The sequence below is a fragment of the Coloeus monedula genome (genome assembly GCF_965178545.1).
Source record: "Coloeus monedula genome assembly, chromosome: 25".
NCBI lineage: Eukaryota > Metazoa > Chordata > Aves > Passeriformes > Corvidae > Coloeus > Coloeus monedula.
In genome coordinates, this window is record NC_138805.1 from 884,610 (window position 1) to 896,383 (window position 11,774).

Genomic DNA, 11,774 nt, shown 5'->3' on the forward strand with positions numbered 1-11,774 from the left:
CCTGAGAAAAGAAACCACTGAGCACAACTTGCTCTTTTCATTCCTATTTTCATTCCTATTTTCTCCTGACAATGCCTTTCCCTTCAGCACCTGGAAGTGCTTTGGGTACGCAGTGCCTGGCCAGGAGCCCGGGATGCGTTTGAACAGCTGGGGAAACTGAGGCACCAAGGTGCTGGCAAAACCAGGAGCATTCTTTCCTAAGCTGGATATTTCCCTCCACGTTTGCTCCACGTAGCTCGTGGAAAAGAGCGCAAAAGAACCACCCCCGGAGAGAGGCGAGGAGCTGAAGCCAGCGGCTGGGCCCTGTGTTTTTCCAAGGAATATTAGCACCCCAAAGGCTGTCCTTGGAGCTGTGCCTTCGGGAAGGGGAGACTTGGGTTCACGCAATGCCAGAGCACAATTCCAAATGCTTTACTCTGCATAACATTTTCCCTCACCTCATTTCCAACCCCTCTTGGAGCTGGGAAGAGAATCCCTTGGCCCAGGCACTTTGGTGGGATCAATAAGCGGGAACGCCTGGCTTTTTTTATTTATTTTTGCATTGCTTCACTTGAGAGGCTTTAAATGTGGAGAGGAAAATCTGGAATCACTGGGAAATCCTTGAGCTGGAGCTCTGTTTGCCCGCTCCAAAGGCTGCTGAGCAACATTCAGTGCTCAAGCCAGAAGAGGCAGCTTTTGCCATTGGGAATGGGCTCTGGACAGGTGATCCTGACAGGCAGTGACCCCAGAGATGTCCTCTGAGCCCTTTTAAAGCCCCCAAACCTTCAGCAGTGGCTTTTCTGAGCAAAGGGAGCCGGAGCTGGGTCGCTGTGAGAGCAGATCCTGGGAAGAGCGAGTAGAACGTGTTGGGTTTCAAACTGGAGCAGAACTGGGCACTCTCCACTCTCTGGGTTTGTGTCAGTGCAAAAAGCCCCACTCAGGCTGTGCACTGAGAAGTGCTGGAGATCTGGCCTGGGCCAGCTGAGCTCGGAGTGGGGACTGAGGCAGAACTCAGGCGTTGTTGTGCTTTGCTGTGCTTTACTCTCGCTTTACTCGGGGGAGGAAGTGCTGTCTGGCAGCCAGAGCAGGGGAACTCAGAGTCTGGGCTCTGCCTGTGGCTCGGCCGAGGAGGTGGAGCCTCCCAAGGAGCAGAGCAGGGCTCTGCCAGCCCAGGAGCCCAAACCACCCAGACCTTGGGGTTCCATTTCCCCCCGAGGACACAGCCAGCACCCACCAGGCACCTTGAGGTGGTCCCACTAGATCTGGCAGGGTGAAGAGGGACGTCACATTCCTCATCCCCAGGACTTTCTCTGCTGACTTTAAGATCTGAGAGTCCTGTTCAGGTTCTGTTACCTCCGTGCTGCCCAGGGAGGTGGCCCCAGCACATCTCTGATGGTATCTGCCCCAGAGGCACGTTCTGGGGTGAGAAGGTGCATTTTGGAGAAGTTCTGTTTGCGTTTGATGTATTCTTCACCCAGCTCCGAGCGGCCTTTCAGAGCTGCCTTATCTGCCCCCACATCTTGACCTATTTTAACGAGTTGCCATGGTTGCTCACAGAGAGGTTGATGCAATTTTCTTATCTTTTTTTTTTTTTGAAGGAGAAATGTAATTGCTCAGGAGTTGGTGAACTTCAGTTTCCATCACTGCAGGGAGGGCCAGCCCTGGACTCCTGGATTTGGAGCTCACTCAAATCTTGGCCAGCTTGAATTTTACCTGAAAAAATGGCTGGAGCTGTGTCAGGGATTTTGGGAAAAGGTTCTTCCCCCAGAGGGTGCTGGGCACTGCCCAGGCTCCCCAGGGAATGTTCCTGGCCCCGAGGCTGCCAGAGCTCCAGGAGCGTTTGGACAGCGCTGCAGGGATGCCCAGGGTGGGATTTGAGGGTGTCTGTGCAGGGCCAGGGGCTGCACTGGATGATCCTGTGGGTCCTTCCTGGCTCAGGAGATTCTGTGATTCTGAGATTTTACATTTTCTTTGCCGTGACAGTGCATCCATGGCATCCAGGCAGGGGATGGCTCAGGATGTGTGCTCACTGCTGGCTCAGCTGAGCTCACTCTGAGCTCCCTGGTTCAGCAGCAGAGCCGTGCTTGGTGTGAGTGGGCAGAGATCCCTCCATGCCTGAGCCCAGCTGGGCTAAAGTGAGCTCAGCTCTGCCTCCACATCTCCTGGGGCTGTGCCATAGCTGGATCCTGCAGCCCCTGATGCTTCCCACGGCCACCAAGCATCCTGCAGGAGCCCTGGCACCGGGTGGATAAACTCAGCTGGAGCTTTGTGCCCTGTGTTGGTGTTTGCAGCCCGTGCTGCCGCTGCCCTGGTGTTGCAGGGCAACAGGAGGCTCAAACCTCTCTGGTTCGATGTAGCTGTTCAGCACTGAGCTGGTTTTGGGTTCCCTTGAGCAGCTGTGTGGGTTGGTAGCCAAGTTATGGGGTTTGTTTGCTCGGTGGTGGGCAGGACCGACACCCTGGGGCTTTCCATCCACGGTGTTGGTGCTACCACAGCCCAGAGCCGCTGCTCCACACCACTGAGCACACAGCAGGGCCATCCCCTCGTGCTCCACGGGGGAGGGGAGGAGAGAGGGATGGGAGAGGCGAGCGCTCCCCAGGCCCTGATCCCGCAGCTGCCAGGCTGCGTTGGTGTGGGTGCTGCTGCCTGTTCTCCCCTCTGGGCCTGCTTAGGGAGGTGCTGATCCCTTCAAAGCCAGTCCCAGCACTCCAGGGGTTAATGCCCTTTCCCAGCTGATGTCGCCCATGACCAGAGTGTCCCTCTCAGAGAGGTGCCATCCTCCTCGTTATCCCGGTGCCCATCAGGAATCCAGGAGGCAGTGCAGGAACGCTCACAGACGTTATCTCCTCTCACAGACGTTATCTCCTCTCACAGACGTTATCTCACCCGGAGCCCTCTCTGTGCCCAGGCCAGAGCCCGCCCTGCCCCTCGCTGTCAGGGCTCACAGGGCTGTGTCCCAGCCCCTCTGCTGTGTGTGAGCGGCCTCCCTTGCACAGCCCGAAGCCTCCCCAGCCTCTGTTTGTGAGCGATTCTTATCTGTGAGCCGGCAGTGAAAGCACAGCTGCTGTTTTGCAAGAAAGCCGAGGCGGTGCCAAGGAAAGTGGGTCTCTTTCAGGACAGTTCAGGTGCTGCTGCCCCTCCCCCGGTGCTGTGCTGCTGCTCTGAGGCCTCCACAGGCGACATCCCCCCTGTGCTGTGCTCATCGGCACCCAAAAATCCTCCAGCAGCTGCCTTCCCGTCCCCTCTCCCGCCGCACTCCAGTGGTCTGGCTGTCCTTGCCATCCCGAGCATTGCTGGGAACATCAGCATCCTGCGTGCCTGCACTGCTGGAGCAGAGTGTCCGTGTGGGTGTCTGCAGCCACGGAGCAGGAGTGTGCGAGTGCAGGCACCCCTCTGGCCCTGCTGGGACGCAGGGGATGGTGTCACCCTGCTCCTTCTGGGTCACGCCCTTCACCTGCCCTTGCAGGTGACTTCAGGGTGGCCACGCAGCAGCTCCTGCCCGCTTTTGCCTCAGGCAGGGCCCAGTGGGCTCAGGGCCCTTCTGGCCTCCCCAGGGTGGCGACTCGAGGGTGGGAGTGGGGCCGGTTCAGTGGCTCCTGCCCCACCTGCCAGACGTGCAAACGAGAGCAAAGCCAGCCCCACGCGCCGCTGCCCAACCGTGGCAGAGCTCAGCTCTCCCCAGGGCTCCTCCAGCCCGGGGAGGGGGCGGTGCGGGGCAGCAGCTCTGGCTGTGTCTCCTCCAGACACCCAGCTGGTGTTGCTCAGCAGCTCGTGGACAGCAGGAGCACCCTCAAGGGGGTGTGGAGCTCACAAAATCCCTGGAGCTTTCCCAGGTGCCTCTGGAGTCAGCCTCTGGCTTCAGGGACAACGCTCTCAGGCACAGGGCGGGATTCTTGGGGTTGTCCCGTGCAGGGCCAGGAGCTGGAGTTGATCTCTGTGGGTCCCTTCCCACTCACGAAATTCTACCAGATCAGTCCTCCCAACACCTCCTTCCTGAGAGCAGAGGAGCTGTAGCAGGGAAGCAGCTCTGGCCCGGATTGGCCCTCCTGCCTGCAATCATGGCTGTGTTGTCCCTAAGGAAGGGCCTTCCTGGGTCATTTCCTGCTTTTTCTTTGGAGATGCCTCCATCCAAGCTCCACCACCTTGCAGTGTCTGACTCCTCCACCAGCCTGGGCAGGAGCTGGAGAGGAGCTGTGGGAACTGGGCTGACTTTGGGGGATTTGGGGACTGTGGTGCCATCAAAGGGGGTGGGCAGGTGAGCAGGGCAGGGGCTGTTTTGGAGACGTTGCCAGGGCCGATTGTTCTGTGGGGTTGGAACCACAAACCGCAGCACGCCAGGCAAAGGTGGGGGGTGGGTAGGTGGGGTTTTTTTGTCTTCTTGTCTTGTTTGAACGAAGGGAAACAAAACAGAGGCCGTTGGGAGGGGTGGATGTGTAAAACCCTCCCGAGAGAGATGACGGGGTTGTGCCTGTCTGCCCCAGCTGGGCTGTGCCACCGTCACCGCGCCACTGGAATGGCCCCATCCGGCAGAGTTTGGTATCCCAGGGGTTGGGAATGGGCTGGGGGACCATTCCTGACTGAGGAAGGGTGGCACAGGGGTGGTGTGGCACCAAATCCTTCGCTCTGGGGACACCATCGGGGGCTGGCGGTGAGGAAGCCCCACTCGGCCAGCAGTTCCCAGCTTTCCCACTATTCCCACTGCCATCCGGCTCAAGGGGAATATTTTCCCCCTGACGCCGCAGAATTCCTGTGGTGTGACAGTCCCTGCTGAAGGACCCTGTTCAGTGCCACCAAGGCCAGACAGGGCCCCCATTGTGGGCGCTATTTTTAGCTGCCCTGCGGGTGCGGGAGGTGGCGGCGGGGCGGGGGGACACCCCCACCCCTCTGAGTCCTCCCCTTGTCTCTTGTGGAGCAGGGGCTGCCCCGATCCCCAGCCAGGGCTGGGATGGCTCTGGGAAGCCCGTGGATGTGTGTGGAGGGAGCAATGCCATAACAGCTGCCTTGTGCCCCTCCAAACCTCACGCTTGGAGCTGCATCCCAGTCCAGGCTGCGGGAACAGGTGGTTGTTTTGGGATAACCACGGCAGGGGATGCACCCGCTGGCCTTGGGACAGCCTGGCTGTGTGTGCTTGTACCGTGGAGTGATCCCAGCCTGGCATCCTGGTGGGGATTTCCAGCCCTGGTTGGGATGAGAGGAAGGGTTGCAGCAGAAGGGATGGAAAATGGGCACTGCTCCTGTGGATGAGGAGGCTTGGGGTGCAGGGACAAGCCTGGCAGCTTCCTGCTTGCCCTGTGACATCAAGGGGAGCGGCTTTGCTGCATGAGCCACCTGGAAATCCCACGGGAAGAGATCCCCTGCTCCTTGCTGCCTGCAGAGCGGCTCATTTGTGAAGATGGCCCTCCAGCACTAATTGCAGCTGCAGCAGATGATGCGCTGACCTCCAGCACTGCTCCCTGCTCCGTTCTCCTCCCTGCCAGCGCTGATTTGGGGCACAGGCCCGGGCATGTGCCGGGGTTTGGCTCCTGCCACCTCACTGCCATCTCGGAGCAGTGCCACATCTGCCAGGCTCGGCTGCCTCCCCCTCGGGCAGGGAGGGGGCGTTTACAGGAGCTGGGACATGCCTGGAGCCCTGCATAAACACATTCCTCACATAATTGCCTGTCCAGCGAGAGGAATTTGGGGTTTTACATGCGTGTCCCACAGGCAGCTCGGAATAGACCTCGGGAATCCCTGTTCCAAGGATGACACCTCTTCCTTGGAAATCCCAAAATACCCAGCAGAGCGGCACTGGGAGCGGTGGCAGGAGCCCTACCTTGCTTGCCAGAGAGAGGACAAGAATTCCTGCATTTCCCGACACCTCTCCCTGCCAGCTGGCACCCAAACGGGAATGGCACTGGCCATTGGCTCAGGGTTAGTGAGGCTGGAACCTCCAAAGATCCTGTAGGGCCAGGATAGCCCAGGGGTGTTTTGAGGGCAGCTCCTCACCCAAGAACCTGGCACCCATCTTATTTCGGGGAAGGAATCAACTAAAAATCCTTATTCTTCGGCTGGGCAGGAGAGAAATCGATGGGAGGGGGTGGACTTGGCCTTGGACTCCTTGGGCTGCGTCTCTGTTAACCTGATCTGGGTGTTGGATGCTCCCTGGCTCTGTGTGGGGAGTTGGTGTAAGGTCAGGTGGGCCAAGAGGACTCATCCCCTTGGGAATTCACCTCTGCAAGACCTCAGGCAGCCACCAGAACCTTTTTCCCAGGGTTTTCTCTGCATTTAGAGCTCACTGCTATAAATAGGCCTGAGCCTGGAGGTGTGGTGGCATTTCAGGCCGAGCTTTTGGCTCTTCCCTTTCAATGAGAGGCAAAGGCGTCATCTGAATTCCCTCCCTCATTTTGGAGTGCATAATCCAGCTCCATCCCTACTGCAGAGTGCGGCTGTGGAGTCAACATCTTGGCAAGCTCCAGAGGAGCGACGGGCTGGAGCCTTTCCCTGCCGAGTCCTTTCCCATTTCCAGCAGAGTGAGCTGGGAGCTCCCTGCCTTGCCCTGCCTGTGGCTGTGATAACCCCCAGGCCTGGCGCCGACAAAGCCCTGGAGCAGTTCCACAGGGATAACAGGAGGGAAACAATTTGGGAAGGGCTGGATGGGACACGGCCATTCCCGTGTCCTGGAGCCAGCTCTCTCATTTCCTCCTCCCCAGCAGCTTTTGAGTCATTTTAAACTCTGTGGAGAAGGAGAGCAGCCTTCCCTTCCCTCCCCTCCATGGGTTATCCCGCAGCCACAGCTCAGACAGCAGCCATTGTCATTCCTGGAAACAGGCTGGGCTCCATCCCTTTTCATTTTTTCCCTGCTTGAAGCTTTGCTCAGGGCTGTCAGCACTGGGATTACCCCAGCCTAATCCAGCCTGTACAACTCCCTGTGAGATAAATCATTTCCTCTCTCCCCAGGCTGTCTTGTTATAATTATTGTCATTATTAGTGATCTATTCCAAGGTGGGTTTAAACCACGCCAGGGTCTCTCCCAAAACACCTTGCCCACAGCTAAGTGCAATATTTGGGCCGTGGCTGCATTTGGAAGTTGCTCATCAAAAAGACTTTGGCTCCAGGGCTTCTCCTCTACCTTGGATTGGGACACAAGCCCAAGGAAGAGATAAATATTTCCAAACTTCTCCACGACTGAAGCCAAAACCAACCGCAGGCTCTCGCTGGGTGCACTGGGACAAATTCCTGATGGCCAGAATGAGCGATGGGAGGGAAGATGGAGACCGGGTGTGGAAGGAGAGGTGGAATGCCCATGGCATGGGATGCTCCAGCTCACCTCGCGCCTCTCCAGCTGGGTCAGGGGGTTCCTTATGGATTTGCTGAGGCTGTGCCAAGGTGGTGGCGAGGAGATCCTGGGCTGGGGAGCTCTGTGTGCTCCCGCCCTCCCCACGAGCCAGCGGAGCCCATTCCTGCAGCGACACGCCCTGGAAAGAGGCCAAGGAATTCTCATACCTGGGTCCCCCTTATCTCAATCAACAGCACAGAGCAAAGAGTCAAGGTCGGGAAGCGGAGTCTGCCGGAGTTCAGCTGTGGCCAGCGGCTCTTTGGCACGGAGGGATTGGTGCTGCTCCAGTGCCAAGGCAGTGACTCCTCCTGTCTGTGTGCCAGAAAAATAATCCTATTTATGTAACTCCACATGAAGCATTCCAGGGCATGAATATCCAGCTCTTCCTGCAGATAGGAAGCTCTGTTACTTGTAGGGTTGAACTCCCAGCTCAGCTCCTGCCCTGTGGCTGCTGGTGGCTCTTTTTGACAGGAGAGGGCTTTATTTTATTCAGTGAGCACCTTTTGCATGGGAATTTTTCCCCCTCTGGGGTAGAAGAAGCTGTGCTTTTCCTGGCATTGATATCCTGTGTTTCCTTTGTCTTTCTAGGCAGTGGGCCCATCCAACTGTGGCAATTCCTGCTGGAACTGCTCACCGACAAGTCCTGTCAATCCTTCATCAGCTGGACAGGCGATGGCTGGGAATTCAAACTTTCTGACCCAGATGAGGTAAAGTGCCCTGGAATTAAGTGCACAACCCAAATTCCTCAGAAATATTGGTGGGAATAAGCCTCTCCTGCTCCCTTTGGGCAGCCGCTTTGTTCTGGTCTTGGATATGTTGTGGGGAACCACGGAATCCGAGTCCAGCTGGAAATTTGCTGAAAACTGGGATGCAGTCACCCCTTGGAAGCAAGGATTTGTACCCAAAGTCGGTGGGAAGTGGCTGGGATGCTGTAGGGAGAGGAGAATTGGTAAAGCTCTTCAGAAGGGCCGGGTACAGGCGAGGGGGGACTGTCCCTGGTTTGGGGAGCAGATGGGAACTTTGTCCCCTTCCCTGGCTGGAAGGTGGGGGTCAGTCTCTCCTGCCAAGTACAAGTGACAGCACAAGAGGAAGTGGCCTCAAGTTGCACGAGGGGAGGTTCAGGTTGGATATTAGGGAATATTTCTTCATGGGAAGGGCTGTCAAGCCCTGGCCCAGCTGCCCAGGGAGATCCCACCCCTGGAGTGTAGATGTGGCACTTGGGGACATGAGTCAGAGCTGGGGAACAGTTGGACTCCATGATGGGAGGGCTTTTCCAACCTAAATAACTCCATGAGTGACCAGAGCCTTCCAAAGTGCAGAAGTGACCGGCACCGGGCCATTGCGTGTTGGTGTCCTCTGGTTTCGAACTGGCAGAAGGTGGAGGAGGAACCTTGGGAAAGGGGTGAAGCACTGGGGATACGAGGATATATCAGAGGTAGCACACGGGGTTATCCAGGTAAATCCTCACGGAACGCTCTGCCATGTTCTGCCTCTGCACAGAGGCCGCTTTTCCCCAGCGCCAATTCTTGTGTCCACCTTAGCGACAAAGAGACTCCTCCACACAGACATCCCAACCGAGCCACGCTGATTTTCCCTCCCTCTCCCCGCTCCCCACAGGTGGCCCGGCGATGGGGCAAGAGGAAAAACAAGCCCAAGATGAACTACGAGAAGCTGAGCCGCGGGCTGCGCTATTACTACGACAAGAACATCATCCACAAGACGGCCGGCAAGCGCTACGTGTACCGCTTCGTGTGCGACCTGCAGAGCCTGCTGGGCTACACCCCCGAGGAGCTGCACGCCATGCTCGACGTCAAACCCGACGCCGACGAGTGACAGGGGCGCGGCGACACCGCAGTCCTCGGGGAGAGCCGGCGGGACTCGTTCGGTGGTTCTTTTTTATCGATTTTCGCTGTTCTTCTGCTCATTTTTTTTTCGAGGGCCACTCGGATTCGAGGCTTTGAGGATGTCGGGGGAGAGGGGGGAGGAGGAGGTAAACTTTTGGGAAGGATGGGCTTTTTGTTGATTTCCTGAAAGCTCCAAGACAGGCTTTTCTGGGGGGAAATTTGGAGTTTTAACAAAGCCAGAAAAATGTAGCTCACTTTAAAAAACCAACAATCCCCTCCCCACCCTTGGCTGTTTAGGAAAAAATGCGATCGAATGGATCCCTTTGGTTGCTCACACACAAACTGACAGGTCAGGAATGACAATATTCCCGAGGATTTGAGGAATTTAAACTCTTTTTCTTTTGGAAAACCAAAATGGGTGAATATTCTTGCTTCGGGGAGGGGCAATACAGGGAAAAGCCAAGAATGGTTGTTCTTGTCCCATCACCTTTCTGTCCATCGTCGTCTTTTCTTCAGGAGACAGAATTTTTCCTAGGAGGGATCAAGACTCTTTTTTATTTTTTTTTTTAAAGTTTTATTTTATTAAATTTTGTGCCAGTATTTGTTTTTTTTTTTTTTTTCCTAAATAGTCTTAAGCTCTAAGATGGTCTCAGTATTGCAATATTGTGTGTGTTTGTTTCTGTTCTGCCAGCAGAGAGTTTTATCCCAGGGAGGAAGAAGAGAAAAAGAGGAATTAGTTTATGTAGACCCCACTGGAGAATTGGAATGCTGGGACTGGGATGGGAAGGAAAATGAGCTCCAGAGTGGCTCCTGGTGATGCTGGCTGGGGGTGCCACTCTTGTTTCCAGCCCCACACGCTGCGCTGATAATGCTGGTTGAAATCCCTGCTTTTTTTATTTTTTTAATGTCTGGCTGCACAAAACCTCTCAAAATTTCCATGGAAAGTGTCTTTTTTTGCATTTTCCAAATCACTTCTTTTGCTCAAGGAACACTTTGGTGCTTACAGAAAAGTTTTTGGGGGAGGGGGGAAGGGGAGAAATTCCCATATTTTTGATGTGGTAAATGGAAAATATGCAAGTTAATTGAGGGGGAAAATCAGGAAAAAGTTCAAAACCCAAAGGGAAATGGTTTTTCCTTCCTGTTTCCAGCAGCTCTGTCTTTATGGCCGTGTGTGGGCACAGCAGAAAGGAAATTGTCCCTGCAAATGGGATCTTTATGGCTCCTGGGCAGCTGCTGCCACCAATCCTGGCGGGGTGTGAGTGACACGAAGCACGGCCGGTGTCACCGGGGATGCCTTTGGGATCAGTCCCAGGGGAGCTGCTCCCTCTGGCCTCCAAACCTTTCTGCAGCCGCTTTTCTCTGGAGGGGTCACTCCTGCTGTGCCCAGCACTGCCGGGATGCTCTGGGCAGGCTGAGGACCATGTCCCACCGCCCTTGGGGTGCGCTTGGTGGGAGTTGGAGGGTCAGGGGTGCGTTCCCATATCTCGATACAATCCCAGCACCAGATCCCCGCAGATCTGGCTGCCCAAGGGAATCTTTCACCCCCCTGGGTGTTTGCATTTAAAGGCAGCATTTTGTACTTTACCAAAATCCCTTCTGCGTGTGTCTTTGGGGCACAGAGTTCATTCCAGAGGCACTATGGGACAGCACTGGGGTCAGGGGGTCAGAGCCTTTCCAGAGGTGATTCCTGCCTTATCCCAATGGATCAGGTGGCAGGACAGGAATCTGTGTTAAAGAGCCAGAATATTCAGGCACAAACACCCCTGCAGAGGGGCAGAGCTGGAGAGGACCCCGATCCCAAAGGTGCCCAGAGGTGCTGGGCTCTCCTCCTTTCCTCTGCATACCTCTGTATCCTAAAATTGGTCATTTCAGGGCAAGTCAGCCCCAGAACTGCTGTGTCCTTATAAGGGGTGGTGTTGGAGGGGAAATGGGAAGGCCAGGAGGGAGTGGAAGCAGAGAGGGGGTCCAGGAAGGGAGGCTGTTAGACCCAGGGGCTGTGGGTTGTCTGAAGGGAAGGGTGGGATGGATGGAAAGGAGGGAAGAGGGGATGAATGGAGGGTGAAGGGAACCCCAAAGGAGGAAAGGGACGCTGCCCACTGAGAAATGAAATGTGGGCTCATCTCCTCGGGCAGGCAGGGAGGACGAGGATGGAGGCAGCCTGGCCAAGCTGGAGGGAGGAAAGGAAAATCGGGATATTGTGGATGAGAGCCCCACAGATGAGGCTCTGGGACAGATCCAGCCTCAGGCTGGACAGCTGGACAGGGAGCCAAGAGAGCTGTGAGGGCACAGAGAGCACAGGGAGCAGCTGCTGAAGAGCATCCCAACAGGAAGGGTTGGATTTCCAGCAATCAGAGGGGTTTGTGGGATGTTCAGGGTTGCTGCAGAGTGCCCTGAACTCACCCATCATGGGTCACTTAAATCCCCCTTCCACCCTAAGAAAGGGGCTCCCAAACATCCCAGCTCCTGCCCCTGGCATGGGCTGTGTCCCAGGACCTCCCTCCTGCTTTGCTCGGCTGCTCCAGCTGGAAAAGGAAAAGAATGGGATGAAATTCCGCTACAACAGAAGGAATTGCAGGTTTGGGTAGAACCCCTCCCCCTGCCAGGCTAAATCCCTCATCCACTGGGCTTATTCCAGG

At 56.1% G+C, this 11,774-nt stretch overlaps 1 protein-coding gene across 2 annotated transcripts in view; it reads left to right on the forward strand.

Annotated features, from left to right (window-relative positions):
* ETS1 (ETS proto-oncogene 1, transcription factor) overlaps positions 1-11,124 on the forward strand; it is a 73,581-nt gene extending 62,457 nt beyond the window's left edge. For both annotated transcript variants that reach the window (XM_082296919.1, XM_082296920.1), the window contains 2 exons: positions 7,883-8,001; positions 8,912-11,124. In XM_082296919.1, the coding sequence (XP_082153045.1) occupies positions 7,883-8,001; positions 8,912-9,127 (335 nt within the window). In that variant the 3' untranslated portion in view covers positions 9,128-11,124. The remainder of the gene's footprint in view (positions 1-7,882; positions 8,002-8,911) is intronic.
* The last annotated feature ends 650 nt before the right edge of the window (positions 11,125-11,774 follow it).